This window comes from Carassius gibelio, chromosome B1 (assembly GCF_023724105.1).
Source record: "Carassius gibelio isolate Cgi1373 ecotype wild population from Czech Republic chromosome B1, carGib1.2-hapl.c, whole genome shotgun sequence".
In the NCBI taxonomy this organism is placed as follows: Eukaryota; Metazoa; Chordata; class Actinopteri; order Cypriniformes; family Cyprinidae; genus Carassius; species Carassius gibelio.
The window spans coordinates 35,403,544-35,429,995 of NC_068396.1; the positions used below are offsets into that span (position 1 = coordinate 35,403,544).

At 35.5% G+C, this 26,452-nt stretch overlaps 1 protein-coding gene across 1 annotated transcript in view; it reads right to left on the reverse strand.

Annotated features, from left to right (window-relative positions):
• The window catches only part of LOC127948417 (uncharacterized), a 155,943-nt gene that overhangs the window by 70,229 nt on the left and 59,262 nt on the right, over window positions 1-26,452 (reverse strand). The window contains exons 5-6 of the mRNA XM_052544850.1: window positions 5,394-5,555; window positions 4,163-4,372 (exon numbers count right to left, since the gene is read on the reverse strand). Coding sequence (XP_052400810.1) covers window positions 4,163-4,372; window positions 5,394-5,555 — 372 coding nt within the window. The remainder of the gene's footprint in view (window positions 1-4,162; window positions 4,373-5,393; window positions 5,556-26,452) is intronic.

Sequence of the window (26,452 nt, forward strand, 5' to 3'; positions counted from 1 at the left end):
AAGTACTGTAAAATCACATGTAGATAATTTGTTGATAATTAACATTTTAACTCTTTTTCTCAATGCATTATCTTCAGTAAATGCTGAAGCTGAATCACTGAATGAGCAGCTCTTCTTTATTGTCATTGCTCACAATGATGTTCATCTTCTGTCTGTGTTCAGTTCTTGTGTGTCACTGTGGGTTTCCTGAAGAAGTCTGCTTAATCTTCACAGTTTTCTGTGGTTTTGAGCTTGATGGAAAAAACTGTGTGTTTATCACACAAACACAAAAAACAACTCGTAAGAAACCTCGTAACAAAAACGATTGTTTATTCAGACTCAGACTTTCTCCTTTGCAGAAATACTAACACCTTTTTATTGTTAGAATTATATTCTTAATGTAAGACTTTTAATAAAAGCTTTGGACAATCAACAAGAAATTGTTTACCAAAATTATATATTTTATAATAAAAATTTAATTATATAATAAAGATAAAAGGAGTTATTGAATCAGAAAAAAAGAAATGAAATAAAACAAAGAGAACCAGATTGAACTGAAAACAACGTCACCAAAAGTATCTGCCAGTAAGTTAATGCAGAAGTTTTCACTGTGCTAAAATAATGACACTATTAAAATCATAAACACATTTATGAACAAATACTAAGAGTTTTAAATGTACAAAGAGTGAAACTCAGAGATGAGAAGAAGAAAACATACATTTTAAAAGCTCTGAACAGATAAATCTGTCTCATGAAGGTTGGATGGACTTGAGTCTTTTTATAAAATAAGTTTTATTAAATCTAATGTCAAAAGCGGCACTGTAAAAAATCTAATGAGCTATTTACTTAAAAACAAATTAAGATAACAATATTACACATATTTTTTCAAGCTTGATTTTTTTTAAAATGTAATCTACCTGAATAAATCATGTGAAATCTCCTAAATTAATTCATCTATGACACAATGAATTTAATATAATTATGAAACGTGCTAATTTATTTTACGTTAGTTCTCAACAGTCTGTGACTTTGAATGAGGTCTGTTTGTATTTTGTTATTTTATACTTTTACAAGACTGCATACAGCCAATCAGCTCAAGTAGGAAACTACTTGAGAAATGCTGGAAAGTACTGCACTAGCACTAGCAAAGCTATCTGCTCATTAAACTAGTCTTAAAGCCTCAGAGGAGTTTCATACATAACCACAAGCGCTACTCTTTTCTGCAATGGAAACTTCAATGTAACAGAAACTCTTACAAATGTCAAACATAACTGAAAATTAAACATTAATACATGCTTTCCTTCACTCAAAAACATAACATAGCATTTCCTTTCAAACTTTACTCTCCATATCCAGCCACATGCAAAGCATGCTGGGAACTAACAATCACCTCTAAAATTAAGCTGCAAAATTGAGCTAATTCTCTTAAAATAAATAGGCAGCCTTCTTTCCTTAATTATTTTAGTTTAATCAGTTCCCCAAATGCAAGCACCAAAACTGCTTAAAAAATTTGGAAAACACATCTCTTGGTTTTATTAGTAAAAAGTCAACTCTGAATCACAATGTCTTTAACAAGATCCACACATTATTTTTTTAATTATCACCTTAATTTATTAATACAAATTACAAGAGCTTAATTCATTTTTTTACAGTGTTCATTTAAATATACACTGTATGTCTCTGTATTTGGAGTGGAAACTTTACAGTATATTCTAGAAGTGTCACTCGGGTTTATTTTCAATCTTCACTGAACTACCTTGATCAAACTAAACGTCTTTTTAACACCAAGTTATGGATTTAAACATATTTTAAATTACTAAACTGCAAACCAAATGTAAAATGTAGGTAACATGATGATCTGTGATCTGTTATAGTTAGTTGAGTCTCATGCGGTGACTGACAGAAGCGTAATCAGAGTGAATCTCATTCTTACTGAATCTGACTGTATCTTCACTAAGAGACTCTTCATGCTTCTGGAAACTGACAGCAGCGTACAGGAGCCCATCAGAGGGGATTGTGGGTAACTGTGAGTGAGCGTCGCCTCGTCTCTTGTGTCTTAATTTGCAGACAGTCAGAGTGAATCCAGCGATCAGCAGCAGAATCATACACACACTAATAATAGTGATGATGATCCTGGAGAAATCTGAGAATAAAACACACAGACACAGTGTTAATAAAATATAATATCAGTCGTAAAGGAACACGTTTTTTTAAGAAGCTGAATTATTCTGCAATAACAAGAGTATTTTTGTCTCTGATCTGCTGACTTACTCATAACCTATATTGTACTTCATCTCTCTGTGAGTCTCATGTGGGTTTCCTGAATAAAGACTGTTAGTTCTTCACAGCTGAATTAAACTGAGAAGCTGTACCTTCAGCTCATCTCTGTGGTTTAAATGTGAAATGAAAAAACTAATGCTTTACTGTTAGTTTGGACACATCTTGTTTTCTCACCTCTCTCACTACAGAGGAAACTATTCACAGCCATATTTAGAGTTTCACAAGAAAACCAGTGACAATAAAGAAGAGACACAGGGCCACTGTCAGAATACAAATAATTAAATAAATTATATACTGTTATTATTTAATTAATTATTTTCTGTTTGGTGTGTATCAGAAGGTTCAGCATTATTACCCAGTGAGAACAAGTTAAACCATGCACTGATATCTTGCAGTTTAGAAAGTTGTCAGATATTGATTCGGTAAAAGCTCTGACTGAGTTTTTGAATTTGAAAACCTGTTTTGAACAATTTATTAAAATAACTGATGTGCTTCCAGAGTTAATTATTCATAAACACAATGTGCACTTGCATGTGCATGTTCTGTGAGGAAAACTTAATACAAACTTGTTTTTTCTTAAAACTATTTCTTGGTACACTGTCTATTTATCTCATCATATCAATGAACTGTTGCTGAAATGGCATTCATGTTTTATACATCAGAATAAACACATTCTACGTGCTGCCACAACGTGTGAGTGATTGTTATTGAGCTGATTTCTGAATATTTAACAATGAAGGAATGATAAACTATCTTACCCTTTTTAACAGTGAGTCTGACTTTAGTGATGATGTGATCTCCACACCAGTATATCCCAGAATCCTCTTCTCTCAGATCAGTGATGTTCACAGTAAAGACTCCAGCAGATGCTTCATCACTGAAAGAGAATCGATCATCTCTGATTGTCTCTAATGAAACTCCATCCTTCACACACATGGAGGCTTCATGTGCTTTGCAGAAGCGTTTCTGATCTTCATCCTGATGTTTGCACTGGATTGACACGTCGTCTCCTTCATACTTAGTCAAGTTCAGCTCTGGAAATGATTACAGACACAAGAAGATTAATTCACAGCCGGAGTTTGACATCTTCAGATGAAGAGACCTTCCTCACCCTCGTTCATGATGACCATCAGATGAGTGTGAAGATAATTGAGCTCTGTTTCTAATGTCACTGCACACCAGTATTTCCCAGCATCCTCTGCTGTCAGTGCAGTGATGGTCCCAGTGAAGACACTTGCAGTGACGTCATCTTTCAGAGTCAATCTGTCAGTCTTGGTCTCTTTCTCTTCTCTCACAGTCTCACTGAGAGGATTTCTGTCTCTAGTGGAGCACTTCCCCTTACAGAGAGACTTTGGCTTTGATTTATAGATTGAATCATAAGGACAGAAGATCTCAGCAGATTCTCCTTCACGTCTCACTACTGGAGGCACTAAAACAATCACACACATATATATAACACACATGATTGTGAACAGACAGTGTTTACTGCAGTGAAATCATCTGAATGCACTCACTGATGAGGTTGAGCTGAATTTGAGTGTTCAGGGAGATGAAAGTCAGATCTGTGTCTCTGGTTTCTGCTCCACACCAGTAAACTCCAGCATCTCTCACACTCACATTACTGATGCTCACTGTAACAACTCTCTCTTCATTTCTCTCTGATGAACCACTCATTTCTGTCACTTTAGATGAGCTGATGTTCTGGCAGATGTGATTATCATCCTCTTTACAGAAATGAACTTTATGTTTCTCTGGGATCTGACAGGTGATGTGAACTTCGCCAATAAATGCAGTTTTATTCACAACCATTGGATATTTTGCATCTACAAATCAGATTCAAGTAAACATAAAGCTGAGAAAAATTACTTTATATACACAATATAAAGTATTCTCTGTCACTCACCGTGTTTGACGCTCAGCTGTAGTTCAGTGAATCTCTCAGTATAGCGAGATACTTTCACTCCACACCTGTATGTTCCTGCATCTGCAGCTTTCAGCTCTCTAAAAAACACCATCAAGACTCCTGCTCTGGTGTCGTCATATAAAGAAACATCTCCATTCTCTATCCATTCCTCCCAAGGGTCATCCCTTGAAATCTGTGCCTTTGGTGTCCCTAAGAAATAATCAAATGTAGATTTCATATAACAACAAATAAATGTGCAATTTAAAAACATAACAATATGTTTTCATTAATATTAAATAAAAAAGGTCAATTATATATGAATTTAAATAATTTAATTAGCATTTATGCTGGTAAAAGAAAGTTTTTGGCTTGTCCCTCATTATGATTTTTCTTTTCCGACAGGACATTTTAATTTGCCAAATGAAGGCAAAATGATATAAAATCACATTTGGAAGATTTTTTTTTTTTTTTTTTTTTTTTTATTGTTAAGCACTGTTTTTGGCATAAGTATGCAGTTTTTCTATAACATACTAATAATTGTATTGGTTTAACCTGATTTCATGTCGTCCCTGTTACCCATATCAAAAAACCCTTGTTTTTACAAAATAATATATTCAAGTGACATCATTTCTAGGAGGTTGCATCATCTCTCAACCTGAATTCCAAACTTAAACACAAGCAAGTTATTTTTACTCTTAGTGTTCTTTTTACTATAGTGTTCTATTTTTGATAATTTATGGGGCTTGACTGAGACATCATGCAGTGTCAATCCTGTTATCATTTTTAAAATGTAAATTTATACAATTATTTCTTACATTTAATATAATCAATATCTACAAGTAAAATTATTTCAAAGTATACAATTTGTGCTTGTTTGAAATCATCAAACCTATTGCTGTCGACCTTTTACTTGTAAGAGTACAGGTTTTGACATGTGGGTAACAGGGGTGACATTTATTAGGTGTGACCCTGTGTTTAAAGATTGTGTGTGTAAAATTATATCATTGAGCTAATGCCTATAATATCATTCAGTGGCATATGAGTTCCAATTAAACTACAGTATCTACTAACGCTTGTATTGTTAACAGGTTTGACAAAAATACCAAACCATGAGGTAGAAAAGTACTCATAAAATATTAAATGATATGGCCTGAGATGGCACAATACAAATTCTTGTCACTTTAAGGTGTCTTAATTTCACGGATATTTAAAAACCAAGTGGAAAAGGCACCGATTTTGTGGAATGACCCCCGAACTCCTGGACTCTTAGTGTCTGAACATCCGTCGGATTCTTTACAGATGTATTTTGGTTTGGTTTTGTATTGAGGATGTTCACACTTGATCATCAGACCAGCTCCTGAGTAGCCGCTCACACTAGACACGCCCACTTTAGCTGTCAATCAGAAAATATCTTATTTAATCTCATTAATCAAATTTGACATCTAGGAAATACTGAAGAAGCAAACAGTGGCTACATGTATTTTCTAGAAGACATTGATACTTTGTGTTACTCACTCATAATGTGTAGATGGACAGTATTAATAATGGAGTAACTGTACGAATGTCTGTCGATCCAAGCTCCACACAAATAAACTCCTCCATCATCTGGTGTCACAGCAGTGATTCTCACACTCAAGAGGTTTTTATGTTTGTCATCAGAAACACTGAATCTTTCTGTTTTATTCCATCTGCTGTAAATACTTTCTATGGAGTCTCTTCCTTCTTTTAATATCATTTTGAAGTTAGTAATATGACGGTATGAATATTCACAGCTGAAGGTGGCACTTTCTTCAATATTCACCATCACTCTCTTTGACATTTTACAACATATTTCTGTAATACACAAACATTAAAAGTTTTGAAATGATCAGTTGTTTTATTGTAATTTGATCTTAAGAATTTGATCTTAAAATGGCTGACCTTCTTCCACTTTCAAAGTCATATCGATGGACCATTTGCCTTCAACCCTAATCTGGTATTTTCCTGTATCACGTTTGTTCAAATCTCTGATGTAGATCATGAGGTTTCCCTCATTGTTTTTAAACAATGTGAATCGTCCTTCGTTAATCCATTTTTCATGCTTCGTATTATACGTTATTTTTCCCCACTCAGGTAACATATGCATATATTTACCAGAGTCACTGAACCAGAGTTTCCCAGAATCAACAAGAACACTTCCTCCAGAATATCCAGACACATCAATGCCTTTCACTGCACCTGTTAGGCAAAGATTGGCTTGATTTTCATACAAAAACGGACTCAGGAACTTTCACAGAAATGGAAGCTGCTCATCCTTCCTGAACCCCCTTTCCCTCTTCTCCTACAGCAGGCTCAAGTCACTGAAAGTTCACAAACACTGTGTCTACACTGGACTCAACAAAGCAGCCAATTCAAATTTGAACTTTGTGTCAGTTTGTCATAAATAGATCAAAGCATTTCACAGAAGGGAATTTGTCGTGATTAGAAGAAAAACAAATTGAACTTGGACAAAAGAAGGAGTCGCTTATACAAAACATTCCAACCAGATGGAATTCGACTCTGGACATGATTTTCTGTTTTTCGCGCTAGCTCATCCCAAGCAGCCAGTAGCCTACTGATAAACATCCCACCCCTCCTGTGACCCATGTGTTGTATTCGGTTGTTTTATTACAGTCTAGCTATGTGTATTGAAACGCAGTGAGTAACAGACTTTCAAAATAAAAAGTACGTTAACGTGCGATAAACTAATTGTCGGCGTTAATTAATTAATGCGTTAACGCGATAAAAACGCGTTAACTTGCCCAGCCCTAATATATATATATATATATATATATATATATATATATATATATATATATATATATATATATATATATATATAATTTAATTTAATTCACTTTCTTGTTTGGTATCATTGGCCAGGAGTGACCTTTGGGTCATGGGATTCTGATGAACCAAAAAGTGTTCTTCTGTTTTAAAACTTACATTTTAAGATTTATTTTCTCTGTTATGAATATTTAAGGGAAAGTGGCAAAAGAGTCTGGGATTCTGTAGGTAAAAAAAAATTAAAAAAATAAAAACGTTTCTCTCTGGAGCTTTGTATCAAAAACACTCACATGCTGCTGTGTCTCTCTCTCCGTGTTCACGTATGCATCTCTCAAGCCTAAAGTAACCTTTGAGTATGAAGTTAAAGCAGAATTGCAGGTGTTTTCAGAAAACATTTCTGCGTTGGTAAACCAGTTCAATGTGTCTGTTTTAAAAATAGGCAAATTCCTGCTTTAAAGTAGCCATAAAGTAGTTTTGATTACTTTTACTTTTGGAATTTAAATGTTATATGACAAAACAGCAATAAACTAAATTTTCACACACTTTAATGATCTCCATGATGGTAATGTCAAATGAAACATCTAAACCTCTGTTAATTCTCAATAAGAACTTCTGTAGACGTCAATCAAACTTATTTGGTTGGCAATGGGAAATTGTATTGCAACCAACAAAGTTCTTAACTTAGTTAGCAACTATGGTTTTAGGAAACGCTCCCCTGGGTAGTAATAACTGAAGCTGGCGATTCTGTTTGTGGAGTTGTTAATCAGATCTTCTTAGAATGTTGATTTTTTTTAATCAAAATTAAGTTGACAGGATGTTTGAGGAACATCATACATTTTAAAAACTTTCCTCTAACATCAAGAAAACTGGACTTTTTATGTTCCTAGAACCGACACTGAATATTTGGAGAATGTTCTTGTAACAAAATTATGTTAGCTTGGATTATACCGCCACTGGATTCTGTGGTTGAGCCAATGGTGAATCCTGCAATACTGTGATCAGAAAGCTGCTGAACAGAAAACAGCATCATTACTGCAGTGATGAAAGAGAAAAGCTCTGACCTGAGATCAGGTAGAAAGTGAAGAAGATGAGGAGGATCTTCATTGTGACTTGAGTTCAGTCTTCTTTCTGCTGAATGATCTCTGTGTGAATCACTCTGTCTATACATCTGTCTGCTTTAGTTACTTCCTCTTTATTCAGCTCTTTATCAGTAATGAGCAGCTTTACTGGCTCCTCCCTCCATCACCATTGACTGAATATCACATTAATCACACTGAAAGAGCGCCACCTACTGGAGGATACAATGTCTGATACTGAGAGATCATACAGGACTCATTTTCCCTATATCAGAACAAATGGCACAATTTCATCATTTAAATTTCCTACTAGAGTGAGCCAGTATGATTTACATATACAACTGTGGCTTAAAGTATTGGCAATTATAGAAATTCTGGCATGCTGGATATCAGGTTCTGGACCAAATCCTGACTGATGGCAATTCATTCTTGCCTTATCTGCTTGTCCATTTGCCTTTTGAGGATTGACCCATAGTTCTCTATGGGATTGATATTCAGGGAGTTGCCTAGCCACAAATTCAAAATCTAACTGAAATGATATCTGAGGCACTTCAAAACCGCCCTTGCCTTGTGACATGGTGTTCCACCATGCTGGAAAATGCTCAGATCACGGCCAGATTGCTCCTGAGTCACTGGAAGAAGTTGTTCTTGCTGGACGTTTTGATACCAATCATGGAAGGTTTTTTTTTTTTTTTTTAAACATGATTTTTACTTGTTGATGTATGTATGTAAATATGTTTGCAAAACACAACATTTATTTCTGTCATAAATGTAAAAAAAAGTTCTTATTGAGATTAACAGAGGTGTTGGTGGTTTATTGAAAACAATAGTTTAGTTTGAAGTCACCATTATGGTGATCAGTACTTAGGCAGTATGACTCTTTTCAGTGTATCTGTTCATTTAACTGTTATAATTATATTTGTTGAAAGTTCTATATTTGTTGAAAAACAGTGAGTAAAAAATGTAATCAGGTGAGGTTGGTTTGCTGATGTTACAAATTTCCTCATCAACTGCTTTTATCTAGAGTCCATCCTATGTTATTAATTTAAAGTTAGTGACTACAGCAAATGTGTTGAAACTCCCAAAATCCTGTAGATTTACATCATAAATAGTTGAGTCTGTTCTTTTTGAAATTACATTCTTCATGAATCCCTCTGGACAATAATGTTTAGACACATAGATACATTAAGAATTAGTGTATGAATCTCAACAATGGTGACATGCTTCATGCCGCAATGCTTTATGAGCATAGACAGTAAAAGAAATGGACACAGCGACCCCATTGAAACTCAACTGAGACAATTGAAGCCCATTTTTAGCGGTTTTTAGCACTTCCGTTTCTGACGCGCAGACTCAAACGAAGCTTGACGACGTCAGCCACCTGTCTGACAGATGTAAATGTTCTAGTAGCTGTGCGTGCAAACTGCCATCGTTAATCTTGCAGAGACGGCGAGCTTGAGCGGGGAGTTCTTTGGCGTGAGTGAGCAGGAGTAAGTATTCTGATTAATTATTTTGTATAGTATTTTAAAATGTAAGCCATATTAAGTTAATTGCCTGCGAGCTTCTCCTCCTGTCTGTACGGTAATGCGACAGAAAGTCGCGTGGTTATGACGCTAGCCTATTTTTTACAAAAACTGTTTCTACGGGGCCATGATGTAACATAGAAGGCAATGGAGCCATTTATACATTGTTGTGTATCTTTAGAAATAAATAATGGACAAACGGAGTCTTTAACCCTTTGAAGTCGATTAATGCATACAGTATTGTTCAAAATAATAGCAGTACAATGTGACTAACCAGAATAATCAAGGTTTTTAGTATATTTTTTATTGCTACGTGGCAAACAAGTTACCAGTAGGTTCAGTAGATTCTCAGAAAACAAACAAGACCCAGCATTCATGATATGCACGCTCTTAAGGCTGTGCAATTGGGCAATTAGTTGAAAGGGGTGTGTTCAAAAAAATAGCAGTGTCTACCTTTGACTGTACAAACTCAAAACTATTTTGTACAAACATTTTTTTTTTCTGGGATTTAGCAATCCTGTGAATCACTAAACTAATATTTAGTTGTATGACCACAGTTTTTTAAAACTGCTTGACATCTGTGTGGCATGGAGTCAACCAACTTGTGGCACCTCTCAGCTGTTATTCCACTCCATGATTCTTTAACAACATTCCACAATTCATTCACATTTCTTGGTTTTGCTTCAGAAACAGCATTTTTGATATCACCCCACAAGTTCTCAATTGGATTAAGGTCTGGAGATTGGGCTGGCCACTCCATAACATTAATTTTGTTGGTTTGGAACCAAGACTTTGCCCGTTTACTAGTGTGTTTTGGGTCATTGTCTTGTTGAAACAACCATTTCAAGGGCAACATGACCTCTTCAAGTATTTTAACATATGCAAACTGATCCATGATCCCTGGTATGCGATAAATAGGCCCAACACCATAGTAGGAGAAACATGCCCATATCATGATGCTTGCACCTCCATGCTTCACTGTCTTCACTGTGTACTGTGGCTTGAATTCAGAGATTGGGGGTCGTCTCACAAACTGCCTGTGGCCCTTGGACCCAAAAAGAACAATTTTACTCTCATCAGTCCACAAAATGTTCCTCCATTTCTCTTTAGGCCAGTTGATGTGTTCTTTGGCAAATTGCAACCTCTTCTGCACATGCCTTTTTTTTAACAGAGGGACTTTGCGGGGGATTCTTGAAAATAGATTAGCTTCACACAGACGTCTTTTAACTGTCACAGTACTTACAGGTAACCCCAGACTGTCTTTGATCATCCTGGAGGTGATCATTGGCTGAGCCTTTGCCATTCTGGTTATTCTTCTATCCATTTTGATGGTTGTCTTCCGTTTTCTTCCACGTCTCTCTGGTTTTGCTCTCCATTTTAAGGCATTGGAGATCATTTTAGCTGAACAGCCTATCATTTTTTGCACCTCTTTATAGGTTTTCCCCTCTCTAATCAACTTTTTAATCAAAGTACGCTGTTCTTCTGAACAATGTCTTGAACGACCCATTTTCCTCAGCTTTCAAATGCATGTTCAACAAGTGTTAGCTGCATCCTTAAATAGGGGCCACCTGATTCACACCTGTTTCTTCACAAAATTGATGACCTCAGTGATTGAATGCCACACTGCTATTTTTTTGAACACACCCCTTTCAACTAATTCAACTAATTGCCCAATTGCACAGCCTTAAGAGCGTGCATATCATGAATGCTGGGTCTCATTTGTTTTCTGAGAATCTACTGAACCTACTGGTAACTTGTTTGCCACGTAGCAATAAAAAAATATACGAAAAACCTTGATTATTCTGGTTAGTCACATTGTACTGCTATTATTTTGAACAATACTGTATGTGCGTTTTGAGTCATTTTCTCCGGATAACCCCCAAATAATATGTGATGACACATTAATCAATCAATCAATCAATCACCTTTATTTATATAGTGCTTTAAACAAAATACATTGCGTCAAAGCACTGAACAACATTCATTTGGAAAACAGTGTCTCAATAATGTAAAATGATAGTTAAAGGCAGTTCATCATTGAATTCAGTTATGTCATCTCTGTTCAGTTGAAATAGTGTCTGTTTTTATTTGCAATCAAGTCAATGATATCGCTGTAGATGAAGTGACCCCAACTAAGCAAGCCAGAGGCGACAGCGGCAAGGAACAGAAACTCTATCGGTGACAGAATGGAGAAAAAAACCTTGGGAGAAACCAGGCTCAGTTGGGGGGCCAGTTCTCCTCTGACCAGACGAAACCAGTAGTTCAATTCCAGGCTGCAGCAAAGTCAGATTGTGCAGAAGAATCATCTGTTTCCTGTGGTCTTGTCCTGGTGCTCCTCTGAGACAAGGTCTTTACATCTGTATCTGGGGCTCTAGTTGTCCTGGTCTCCGCTGTCTTTCAGGGCAGTAGAGGTCCTTTCTAGGTGCTGATCAACCATCTGGTCTGGATACGTACTGGATCCGGGTGACTGCAGTGACCCTCTGATCTGGACACAGACTGGATCTGGTGGCCACGGTGACCTCGGAACAAGAGAGAAACAGACAAATATTAGCGTAGATGCCATTCTTCTAATGATGTAGAAAGTACGGTGTTATGTGAAGTGTTTCCGGTTCCGGTTTACCTAATTAATGCAGCCTAAAAATCCTTTAACGGATTTGGATATTAAAAGTATATTAGTATGTTATGTGTATGCCAGGTTAAAGAGATGGGTCTTTAATCTAGATTTAAACTGCAAGAGTGTGTCTGCCTCCCGAACAATCTTAGGTAGGTTATTCCAGAGTTTAGGCGCCAAATAGGAAAAGGATCTGCCGCCCGCAGTTGATTTTGATATTCTAGGTATTATCAAATTGCCTGAGTTTTGAGAATGTAGTGGACGTAGATGAGTATAATGTAAAAAGAGCTCATTCAAATACTGAGGTGCTAAACCATTCAGGGCTTTATAAGTAATAAGCAATATTTTAAAATCTATACGATGTTTGATAGGGAGCCAGTGCAGTGTGGACAGGACCGGGCTAATATGGTCATACTTCCTGGTTCTAGTAAGAACTCTTGCTGCTGCATTTTGGACTAGCTGTAGTTTGTTTACCAAGCGTGCAGAACAACCACCCAATAAAGCATTACAATAGTCTAACCTAGAAGTCATAAATGCATGGATTAACATTTCTGCATTTGGCATTGAGAGCATAGGCCGTAATTTAGATATATTTTTGAGATGGAAAAATGCAGTTTTACAAATGCTAGAAACGTGGCTTTCTAAGGAAAGATTGCGATCAAGTAGCACACCTAGGTTCCTAACTGATGACGAAGAATTGACAGAACAACCATCAAGTCTTAGACAGTGTTCTAGGTTATTACAAGCAGAGTTTTTAGGCCCTGTGATTAACACCTCTGTTTTTTTCTGAATTTAGCAGTAAGAAATTACTCGTCATCCAATTTTTTATATCGACTATGCATTCCATTAGTTTTTCAAATTGGTGTGTTTCACCGGGCTGCGAGGAAATATAGAGCTGCGTATCATCAGCATAACAGTGAAAGCTAACACCATGTTTCCTGATGATATCTCCCAAGGGTAACATATAAAGCGTGAAGAGTAGCGGCCCTAGTACTGAGCCTTGAGGTACTCCATACTGCACTTGTGATCTATATGATACATCTTCATTCACTGCTACGAACTGATGGCGGTCATATAAGTACGATTTAAACCATGCTAATGCACTTCCACTGATGCCAACAAAGTGTTCAAGTCTATGCAAAAGAATGTTGTGGTCAATTGTGTCAAACGCAGCACTAAGATCCAATAAAACTAATAGAGAGATACACCCACGATCAGATGATAAGAGCAGATCATTTGTAACTCTAAGGAGAGCAGTTTCAGTACTATGATACGGTCTAAATCCTGACTGGAAATCCTCACATATACCATTTTTCTCTAAGAAGGAATATAATTGTGAGGATACCACCTTTTCTAGAAAAGGGAGATTTGAGATTGGTCTATAATTAACAAGTTCTCTGGGGTCAAGTTGTGGCTTTTTTTTTGAGAGGCTTAATAACAGCCAGTTTGAAGGCTTTGGGGACATATCCTAATGACAATGAGGAATTAATAATAGTCAGAAGAGGACCTATGACTTCTGGAAGCACCTCTTTTAGGAGCTTAGATGGTATAGGGTCTAACATACATGTTGTTGGTTTAGATGATTTAACAAGTTTATACAACTCTTCCTCTCCTATAGTAGAGAATGAGTGGAACTGTTCCTCAGGGGGTCTATAGTGCACTGTCTGATGTGATACTGTAGCTGACGGCTGAATGGTTGCAATTTTATCTCTAATAGTATCGATTTTAGAAGTAAAGTAGTTCATAAAGTCATTACTGTTGTGGTGTTGGGAAATGTCAACACTTCTTGAGGCTTTATTTTTCGTTAATTTAGCCACTGTATTGAATAAATACCTGGGGTTATGTTTGTTTTCTTCTAAAAGAGAAGAAAAGTAATCAGATCTCGCAGTTTTTAATGGTTTTCTATAGGATATGCTACTTTCCCGCCAAGCAATACGAAATACGTCTAGTTTTGTTTTCCTCCAGCTGCGCTCCATTTTTCGGGCTGCTCTCTTTAGGGTGCGAGTATGCTCATTATACCATGGTGTCAAACTGTTTTCCTTAACCTTCCTTAAGCGTAAAGGAGCAACTGTATTTAAAGTGCTAGAAAAGAGAGATTCCATAGTTTCTGTTACATCATCAAGTTGTTCTGGGGTTTTGGATATGCTAAGGAATTCGGATACATCAGGAAGATAACTTAAAAAGCAGTCTTTTGTCGTAGAAGTGATGGTTCTTCGATACTTGTAACAAGAAGTAGAATTTACCATTTTGGCTATATGAAGTTTACACAGAACTAAATAATGATCTGAGATATCATCACTTGGCTGAATAATTTCAACACTATCAACATCAATTCCATGTGACAGTATTAAATCTAGAGTATGATTTCGACAATGAGTAGGTCCTGAAACATGTTGTCTAACACCAATAGAGTTCAGAATGTCTATAAATGCTGATCCCAATGCATCTTTTTCATTATCGACATGGATATTAAAATCACCAACTATTAAGACTTTATCTGCAGCCAGAACTAACTCGGATGTAAAATCACCAAACTCTTTAATAAAGTCTGTATGGTGCCCTGGTGGCCTGTATACAGTAGCCAGTACAAACATAACAGGGGATTTATCATTAACATTGGTTTCTCTGGATAATGTTATATGAAGCACCATTACTTCAAACGAGTTATACTTGAAGCCTGCCCTCTGAGAAATCCTGAAAACGTTGTTATAAATTGAAGCAACTCCTCCCCCTTTGCCTTTTAGACGCGGCTCGTGTTTATAACAATAATCTTGGGGGGTGGACTCATTTAAAATAATGTAATCATCAGGTTTTAGCCAAGTTTCTGTCAAACAGAGCACATCTATATTATGATCAGTTATCATATTATTTACAAAAAGTGTTTTCGTAGAAATGGATCTGATATTCAATAAGCCAATCTTTATCATTTGTTTATCCATATTGCATTTGTTTTTTATTTGTTGAACCTCAATTAAATTGTTAACCTTAACTTGGTTTGGACGTTTTTTGTATTTTCTAGTTCGGGGAACAGACACAGTCTCTATAGAGTGATATCTAGGTGAAAAAGTCTCTATGTGCTGAGAATTAACTGAACTCTGTGACGAGAGGCAGCTAGCAGAAGGTCGGTTTAGCCAGTCTGTCTGCTTCCTGACCTGGGCCCCAGTTAGTCAAGTTTATATTTTTTTATCCTTTATTTAGCCAGGAAAAAATCCCATTGAGATATAATAATCTTTTCTTCCAGGGAGACCTGGTCAAAAACGGCAGCACACATATAGTTTCAGACACATAAATAATTAAAACACAAACAATCCAACAAATCAAAAATAGATCGAAGTTCAAGAAAAACATTTACAAGACTCTTTAAATGTAGAATACAGAATAAATTTAAAAGTGCTCAAAGATGGCAAAGACTCTAATTTCAATACATTTTGTAGGTCGTTCCAAACCCTAGGGGCATAAAAAGAAAAAGCATGCTTTCCAAATTCAGTGAATACTCTTGGGACTTTTAAAAAAAGATGCAGCTGCGATCTGGTACCATAATATAAAAAGTTAAAAAAGTTTTGTAATGTATGATGGTAATTTACCAAGGAGTGCCTTTGCAATAAATACATACATGTGTAAATTTCTCCTATGATACAAAGAGGACCATGATAAAGATTCATACAAAATACAATGATGCGTACGGTATTCTGCACCACATACAAAACGTAACGCTGCATGATAGACAGAGTCCAATTTTCTTAGTACAGAGGAAGCTGCATGCATGTAAACAAGATCACCATAGTCAATTATTGTTAAAAAAATACTCTCAACCAGTTTCTTTCGGGCCTCATAGGGAAAACAATTTTTAAAATGATAGAAAAACCCTAGTTTGATTTAATCTTCTTCAGCAATTGATCAATGTGAACATTAAATGCTAATTTTTCATCTAGCCATATACCTAAATATTTATAGGAACCGACTCTTTCAATTTCTGAACCACATAAAGTTGATATTGTTATGTCGGTATCCTTGCGGTGAGTGCGGTTAAAAATCATATATTTTGTCTTCTTTGAATTTAAAACTAATTTTAATTTATCCAACGTATATTGTATAGTATTAAATGCTTATTGTAAATTCATCAGAGCTTGATTTATAGATGCTGCTGCTGTATAAATAATTGTATTTATAAAAATAGAAAATAGGATAGGAGATAGAATAGATCCTTGTGGAACTCCTTTTTTAACTTGAAGAAAAGGAGAATTATAATTTTCTATATTCACACATTGAGTTCGTTCTGATAGATAATTATCAAACCATTTCATAGCAGCTTCACTAATACCTATAGATCTAAGTTTCTGTAATAATAAATTATGATCAACAGAGTCGAAGGCTTTTGAAAGGTCGACAAATAATGCGGCACAGGACTTTTTACAATAAAAAGAGTTTATAAGGGAATAACTGTTGCCGACTTCCACGCTCTCTGAATAATATTTGAAATTAAACTTAAATTAAAAATAGAAGCAATTGGCTCTGCTAAAATACCAGAAGCTATTTTTAAAAAATAAGGCTCAATTTTATCCTCAGTTTTTAAACACTAAGACTATGTGCCATATTTCTAGACAGAAGAGTGGCGCCACCCCAGGAGGGATGAAGACCATCCCCTTTAAACAGGTCAGGTCTGCCCCAAAAGCTCGTCCAATTGTCTATGAAACCTATGTTATTCTGTGGGCACCACTTAGACATCCAGCCATTGAGTGATGACAATCTGCTATGCATCTCGTCACCACGGTAAGCAGGGAGGGGACCAGAGCATATTACAGTGTCTGACATCATGTTTGCAAGTTCACACACCTCTTTAAAGTTATTTTTAGTGATCTCCAACTGGCGAAGTCGAACATCATTAGCGCCGGCATGAATAACAATCGTACTTTATTTACGTTTAGCATTAGCCAGCACTTTTCAATTTGCCAAGATGTCAGGCGCTCTGGCTCCCGGTAAACATTTGACTATGGTGGCTGGTGTCTCTGTATTCACGTTCCGTACAATAGAATCGCCAATAACTAGAGCACTTTCATCAGGTTTCTCAGTGGGTGCATCACTGAGCGGGGAGAACCTGTTTAATGTTTTGATCGGAACAGAAGAGCGGTGTTTTGACCCACGACTACGCTGCCTCACCGTCACCCAGTTGCCCTGCTGCAGGGGCTCTAATGGAACCGGACAATGTACAGGAGTCCCTGAGCTAGACGCATCCAAAGCCGTATCTAGAGCCCTAACATTCTTACTGTCCTCAATTAAAGTTTGGATGCGTGTCTCTAATTCTGAAATCTTCTCTGTCAGCCTAACTATTTCCCTGCATTTATCACATGTGAATCCCTCATCAGCGACAGAGATAGATAAACTGTACATGTGGCAAGAGGTGCAAATAACAATTGTAGGAGAAGCCATTACTCACCGTGCTTGATGAAATATTCTTACTGCGGTTGTTTGATGAACTTGTGGAAAACTGCAGCGTGAAAGAGGAGAGGAGAGGAGAAAAGAAAACGCTAATGACAAGCTAACGAGTGCTAATGCTTTGCAGGTGTACTGCAGTCACGGAAGAGTGAAGATCAAAGTTAATCTGATAAGATTGATCGGTAATATCAGAAATATGGTGTGAATTAAGTTATATTTTACAATTTAAAAAACAAACAAACAGACAGTGATAGTAAGAAAGATTATAAAGAAAAAATATAAAATAAAAACAGCTACACGGAGCTATGATTAGCTACAGAAGGCCAACAGGAAGTAGAGAAAACACTGTCCAACAGCGACACCAACAGGCACCAGACAGTCACCAGACTAGCTCTTGTAATCATCAGCAAGCAACCAATGTTGTCTAACCTGATGTGCTATTGCTGTTTTTGCCTGAATAAAGATTGCAGCAGTTAAAAAAAGACAGTGACAAGCCAAGTGTCAAATTGCACAACTAAAGCCAACACTTACCGCCATTATGGTGACCTCAAACCAAACCATTACTTTTAAACAGACATCCACATCTAACTCTGCTTAAATCTTAATTAGAATGTTAGGGGATAATGTTCTAATAATGGTATTAATAAACATTTTTAGAATGTTTTTAGAGAACGTTATCCTATCTTTTGAGAGAACATACTGGGAATAAAAATAAAACTACCCGCTAAAAACGTTGTGAGAACAATCATGGGAATGCTCTTAGAAAATTTTTTAGAACAAAAAAAGTATAGCTGGGTAAAGGCTGGTTCACACGGCAGGTAAAACTAGGCCAATTTTAGCCCCGATTCACCCCTTCCGACAATCTTAGGATGCTCCGATAATCGTAAAATAATCTGATCAAACATTCCTGCCATGTGTGGTGTGTTAAGACTGCTCTCCTCTGCTCGGAAGAATGTCGGGACCGCTCCGATCTCAAATCGGAGATATCCAACATGTTGGATTTATTTGGCCCGATTTCTTCTTGTGTGTGGTGTCCCCCGAGGACAAACAATCACGCAGCCTGTGGACTGTGGCGTGTAGCCAATCAGAAAGTGAGTTGACGAGGCGGTGAGGAAGTACCAGGAAACAAAATGGTAAATGGACTGCATTTATATAGCGTTTTCAACAGACCACATGGCCATCCAAAGCATTTTACAATTTGCCTCACATTCACCCATTCACACATACATTCACACACCGACGGCGGTGTCTGCCATACAAGGCACCATCCAGCTCGTCAGGAGCAGCTGGGGTTAGGTGTCTTGCTCAAGGACACCTGGACACTTGGTCAGGTGGAGCCGGGAATCGAACCACCAACCTTCCGGTTTGTAGACAACCTACATGAACCACTGAGCCACTGCCGCAAAATCAAAACAGCCGGCGTACAAATAAAGTCGATGGCCATAACTACATCCACCAGAGTACATGGAAACGAATATATGAACGTTTATTTCAACGGTTATTAATCTGTGTAGTACGTAACAACATTTCTATGAGATAAAACAACAACTTACCTCCATATCATGATGTAGCAAGTATAGTCCATGCTCGCGTTGTCTCCACCTCTTTGACTATCGCCTTTTCTTGTTTTTCTTATGTTTTTTTCCGTTAAAAACAAAGCATAAACTATGGCCACTGCATCCTCTTCGTCCGCCATGATTGTTTACTCTGAAGTCACGTTTGATCTCAAGGGATTTTGCGAGATTTCCCGTCTGACCTGGGAATGCTCGGGAGTCAAATCGGTTTGTGTGTTGTGTTGATATTGCCGTGTGGCTGCACACCACACACTGAACGACCAAAACTGTTAGACCCGTGATTTTTTATCGCCGTGTGTGGGGTCTCTCAGGTTTGGAAAATCGGCCGACAATTTTAAAATCGTCCCGTGTGAAGCAGGCCTAAGGCATCTTTAGAGTCTCAGCAGACTTATAACGTAATGGAGCTTCAACATTAAAATGATTTAAAATAAAAGCTTGAAAAAAAACATGTAAGATGTAATACAAAATATACCACATACAGTACAACAGACCAAATTCATACATTATGAAATGTGCATGAGCTACTAAGACTGATCTATTCTCGTATAATGAAAATAAATAAATGAAAACCAAAGAATGAAATGCTGAGACTTGAGTTTATCTGATTTCTTTTCTTCAACTTTAACTTAGGTTTTGAAAACATCTTCATGAACGATGAGTCCATGTAATATCAAATATGAAGTGAAAGTTTCATTCTTCCAGACTATTTTATTTTAAATTTATAAAAAGAATGTAAATCAGAGACATGTATTATTAATCAAAACAGAACAGAAAAATTAATTAAAAACATGCACCTACTCTATCAACTACAATACCATACCATTTTTTTTTTTGTTTATTAAAAAAAAGGAATTTAACCAAATTAAACCCATATTTGCCAACAGGTGGAGCCAGAAGCTTCAATTAGGCATTCATGTTCATGTTTAATTAGATGCTCTAAAGCAATATTTTCACAGACTTTGTATTGGCTCAATGCCTCAACTTAAATTATATTATTCCTAAAGTAATTTCACAAAAAAAAAAAAAAAAAAAAAAAAAAAAAAAAAAAAAAAAAAAAAAATGTCATCCTGTTTATTCATTCTGAAATGCTGCAGTTTTCATTATACATCTACATAGTATGGAATAAATGAATACAGCACCCATTATATGAATGTATTGGCGGCCGTCTCATTGTATTGTTGCGGTCTGCATGTATAGGGCATATTTCTTTCAGGAAATGTAGCTGGATAGAGTAAAATGTTTCATATGCTAATTTACATACTGTAAAAGGAGGCATTAAATCATAATAGTCATTTGCCGTTATTATTATTATTATTATTGTTATTCTTATTCTTATTCTTATTATTATTGTTTTATATTGTGTGAGATTCATAAGCCATGACTGATAGCTGTCAACAGTAAATGAAGTACCATAAAATTCATTGATATGATTCATGCTCTGTAATTACAAGCCCTATAAATACATAAACATATTTATGTGAGAAATAGGTATAAATTAAATTTATTACTCAAATAAAATCTTCCTCTGTCCTGTTAATTTAAATGTCTTTGTTTTCATTTAAACTGATGCTCAGTGCCCTATAAGGAGAAAGGGGAGGAGACAAAACTATGCTTAAACCTCATTGGTTATTGGTGTATGTAGTCTTGCAAAAATTAGAATATTATAATATTGCAGCATGTAAAAACAATGTAAAATGTCCCAGTGCTCCAGAAAGTATGAGGGGGCTGAATAGTTGTGTTTTTAACTTTTGAAAAGAAGGCACACTTACTTATAACTGAAGATGGTTTGAAATACATTTTATATTGTATCTCCATCTTAGCAAGTATTTCAGATGAGATGACAAAAAGCTTTTGAATTCTAAATAGCTGGGATAAATTATAAATATATTTACTAGTTTTCATATATTAAACAAATTGACAGTATGTTTTTATGGAGTGGAAGATCTGTTTCCATTGACTAAGATAGACATTTCTTTTATTTATTTTTTTATCAAACCTGCAGGTGGCTGAAGGTATTTGGTTTGACCAAAGAAATATAAATAGAGCAAAAGAAAACCACACGCTGGAGAGGATCACATGAAGATGATCTTAAGCACACTCTGTGAACATAAAGCACAGAGACATTTACAAGCAGGTCACTTTATCCTAGTTAAGAAGCCAGGCTAAAAAGTTTTATTTATTTATTTACTTACTGACTGAATTTAGAAAAAAAAATAAAAAAATAAACTCTCTCTATTACTGCCCTATAAAAATGTGCTATTATATTTTGAATTTGACCAGATTTGCTTCTTTAAAGTGTGTTGACATAAATGTACTAACAATACAAATGTGTGAAATCTAAAGAATGATTAGACATCCTCTGTTCAGTGTTCATTCTCTGCTCATTGTTATGTTTTTCTTTGATCTGTTTTTGAAAGAAAAAATCAAAGCACACAAATATCCTTTGATAAGAAAAGCTTAATTACTGAATTAGCAGCTCTTAGTCTTTGTCTTCTGTACAATGGATGTTCATCTTCAGTTCTTGTGTCTCTCTGTGGGTTTCCTGAAGAAGTCTGTTTAATCTTCACACTCAAACTAAACTGAGACCCTGAACCTTCACCAGTTTTCTGTGGTTTTGATCTGGACGGAAAAAACATCATGTCTGTTCATCATGCAAACTCAAAAAAACACCTCCAGGTTATGTGACAGAAAGCATCAAACATACCATTTTTAGGTTTCTGAATATTACAGGAGAAACAAATCCTTTAAAACATGCAGATGATTATTTATTTGCATATACTGTGAATATCTAGATCAGTTCTGGGGGTGATACAAAATAAAATGCATAAAATTATTATTCAGATTTCAGAAAGTACAAACTATTCTCACTGTCTTTCATGAAGATAATTAGATAATCATGAATTTATACTGTATTATTAGATGTTTCTCTGGTAACATTGATTTCATCAGTAAAACTAGACTCAGTCATCGTCTGTTTTGAAGTCATGGCAATTATTGACAATTCAAATATAATATAACAATTAATGTAAATAAAAAAATGACTCTGATTCAAGAACTTTAATTAGGAGCAATAAATAAGAAATAGTAGCAAGAAAAGTTTATTTTTGTTTACTTTTCAGTTAATGTTTGAAAAAATATCAGGAAAATGTTTATTTTTCAATTAATAAAATATATGATTATTCTGTAAAACATCAGACAAATTTGCAAGAGCAAGAATGAACTAAAAAAGCAGCATCAGTAAATGTATTTTACATGTACAAATCAGGTCAAAGACAGTCAATATTCAGAAAGATGAGAAAGAAGAGCTTCTATAAAAGAGTCTTTATTAACTGTCTGAGGCTGCTGTGTCTCTAAACGTGGAGTGGAAACTTTACAGTCCTTCTAAAAGTGTCAATCAAGGGTTTTATTTCCTGTTTTCATCGCACCCAGATAAACTGAGATGACAAACTATTTTAAACATGAGAAAGATGCAACATGAGCAGCAGCGGAAACTTAAAACTTTATCATTATTTACACACTGAACGACCCTCACACATCAAACAACTGTTCAACACTACATATGAATAATAATAACATAACATTTTAATAAACAAACTCTGAAAGTTGACATGTAAAAAAAAAAAAAATAAATAAAAATATTATATATATATATATAGTTATAATCATAGTCTATTTTTTTGTAAAATTCCGATGTGAGATGATCTGTGCTCTGTTATAGTTAAACTGTCTCATGATTCACTGAACTGAAATCATCTACTCTGATCAATAAAAACAAATGTTTCAAACATTAAATTATGAGGCTATTTTTTATCAATGAATTGTAAATGTAAACAATATAAAAGAAAAAAAAAAAAAAAAAAAAAAAAAAAAAAAAAAAAAAATGTTGAGTTAGTTGAGTCTCATGCAGTGACTGACAGATGTGTAATCAGAAAATCTCATTCTTACTGAATCTGACTGTAGCTTCACTGAGAGACTCTTCATGCTTCTGGAAACTGACAGCAGTGTACAGGAGCCCATCAGAGGGGATTGTGGGTAATTCATCATTGCTGTTAATTTGAGCTGATCCAGGATCTGAGAGAGAATCATGTCTGCTGTCTGCACATGATGACTTGACATGGATATGAGAGAAAATGTATTTTAAAACAAGAAAATATATCATAAGAACAATGTACAAACACACAAAGTGTAACCCACCACTACATTTTTCTTCTTCTTTCTCTTGTCTGATGTTGAGATTCTTCCTAATTACCCAAAACAAAATGAATTGTTCAGAGAAAGAGAAACTAGATCAACATTAAATGTCAGCAGAAACTTATTGAGTGATGTTTACTGAAGCAGCTCAGAGACAATCAAACTATTTAATTAAATAACTCAAGAGTTAAATAATGAACTCAGGCATCACCTCGTCTCTTGTGTCTTAATTTGCACAAAGTAAGAGTGAATCCAGGGATCAGCAGCAGAATCACACACACATAAATGATTATGATAATAATGATGATCCTGGAGAAATCTGAGAATAAAACACATACAGAGTGATAGTTCAACATGCATTAGAAATACAATTACTTCATTAAACTAAACTAAATTATGGAAGGAAATTAGCATATTTTAGTCTCCATTTTGCAGACATGCACACAACTCTCGTTCATCTCTCTGTGAGTCTCATGTGGGTTTCCTGAATAAAGACTGTTAGTCTGTTAGTTCTCTGAACCTTCAGCTCATCTCTGTGGTTTTGATCTGAAATTAAAACACTGTGTTCATCAAACACTTAACACCTCCTGCATTTATGAGCAATGTCACAAGATTCAAAGATTTCTTAAGCAATAAAGGATTTTTTTACAGAGATTACAAGGAATCACACACACACACACACACACACGCACACACACACACACACACACATGTTTGTTTTTTGTGAAAAGTGGGGACATCCTATAGGTGTAATGGTTTTTATAATGTACAAACTGTATATTCTATAGCACTTCACCAACCCTACACCTAACCCTAACCCTCACAGGAAACTTTGTGCATTTTTACTTTCTCAAAAAAAAATAAAAAAAATAATTCTGTATGATTTATAAACGTTTTGAAAAATGGGGACATGGGTTATGTCCTCATAAGTCACCCTCTCCTTGTAATACCTGTGTCATACCCATGTCATTATACAGAGTTGTGTCCTGATATGATACAAAAACAAGAGCACACACACACACACACACACACACACACAGTTTAAAAAAATACATAAAAATAATACATGTCTGAAATAACATTCCATAAAAATCCAGAGACTCAGATGTGCAGTAGGTCAATAATTTTATCGGATGATAAATTACTACACTGAATTATGTGAAATAATACACACCTTTTAGTGCGTTAAATTTAAGAGAAACTATATATCAGGGTTCCTGAAAGCAAAAACATGGTGAAGTAAAGAAAGGTGGACACTGAACATAGGTGATTCAGATGTGAATGGAGTGTACAGTTTTGAGAGAGTGGTACCATCTCTGTTATTCATATTGTTCCGCAGTGTATTCACAGTTTTAATTTAAGTTTGCTTTAGCCTAATTTTATTTTCAAAATCTGAGCTAAAATATCTATTGTTGCTTTCACTAGGGCTATAAAGATCACGCTTCCCCTTACAGAGAGACTTTGGCTTTGATTTATAGATTGAATCATAAGGACAGAAGATCTCAGCAGATTCTCCTTCACGTCTCACTACTGGAGGCACTAAAACAATCAAACACAGACATTTAACACAAATGATTATGAACAGACAGTGTTTACTGCAGTGGAATCATCTGAATGCACTCACTGATGAGGTTGAGCTGAATTTGAGTGTTCAGGGAGATGAAAGTCAGATCTGTGTCTCTGGTTTCTGCTCCACACCAGTAAACTCCAGCATCTCTCACACTCACATTACTAATGCTCACTGTAACAACTCTCTCTTCATTTCTCTCTGATGAACCACTCATTTCTGTCACTTTAGATGAGCTGATGTTCTGGCAGATGTGATTATCATCCTCTTTACAGACATGAACTTTATGTTTCTCTGGGATCTGACAGGTGATGATGACTTCTCCACCGAGATACACAGATTCTGTCACTCTCGTTGGATAGTTTGCATCTACAAAGCAATATAGGTTTACTCAAAAAGTCAAATAGACACATCAAACATGCAGTTAAAAATGTAAAAAAAAGGTAAAAATGTATTATGCCAGATTACATAGTCAATTAAAAGATATCAAATCAATACAATATATCAAATTCTCAAAGATAAATCTAATAGTAAGGGATACATACCTGACTTTAGGAAAATACATAGAATAGACTTTGTATTTGACTGAGTATAGAACAGAAACTCCCTAATATTGGCTTTCTGGCTACATAATCTTCCTGTATTGTTTTGGCACTTACCTTATATACCCAAATAAGAAAACAAAGAAATCTTCAAATAAGGTGTAAAACATAAAATACCTTTTGGTTTGTTAGGTTCTCGTGACCCATGTATATTTCTATTTCTAATAATACAAGTGACTACTGTGAAATTGAGACCATTTTACCAAAGAGACATTTAAAATGATACCAAACATGAAGTGGAAAAAAAAAAAAAAAACAACATATTCACAAGATGTAACATGACATATGGATAATATTTTAGGGGAAAAGAGTGAGAGCCAGAGGCAGGGAGGGGAGAGGAGAGGGAGGAGAGATAGGTGTTGTTTGCTGGAGATAGGTCTGATCCCTTCTCCAGATCAGGCATGGCATCCATTTTATGTGAGTTACTGGGTTTATTGGCGTCACAAGGAATGCATTAATTGTCTGTGTGACAAAGAAAAAAAGTTTTTTTTTTTGTTGAAATCCTTAAAATTATCTGCTTTGAATCCAGCTGGGTTTCAGGCTGTTGACCCATTGAGTAACTTTAATAAATGACATGTACCTAACAGTATACATTAGATTGGGTGTAACCATACTGTATGTGATGATGTCTTAATCAGCAGCAAGCAACCAGCGTCATTTAACCACATATTCTCTAGCTGTTTTTGCCACAATAAAGATTATAGCAGTTAAATAACAATGCTGACAAGTCAAATTGCACAACTAAAACCAACACTTATCACCATTATGGTGACAAACCAAACTATTACTTTTAAACAGACATCAACATCTAAATATCTGCTCAAATCTTAATTAGAATGTTAGGGGATAATGTTCTAATAATGTTATTAATAAACACTTTTTTATGTTTTTAGAGAATATTATCCTAT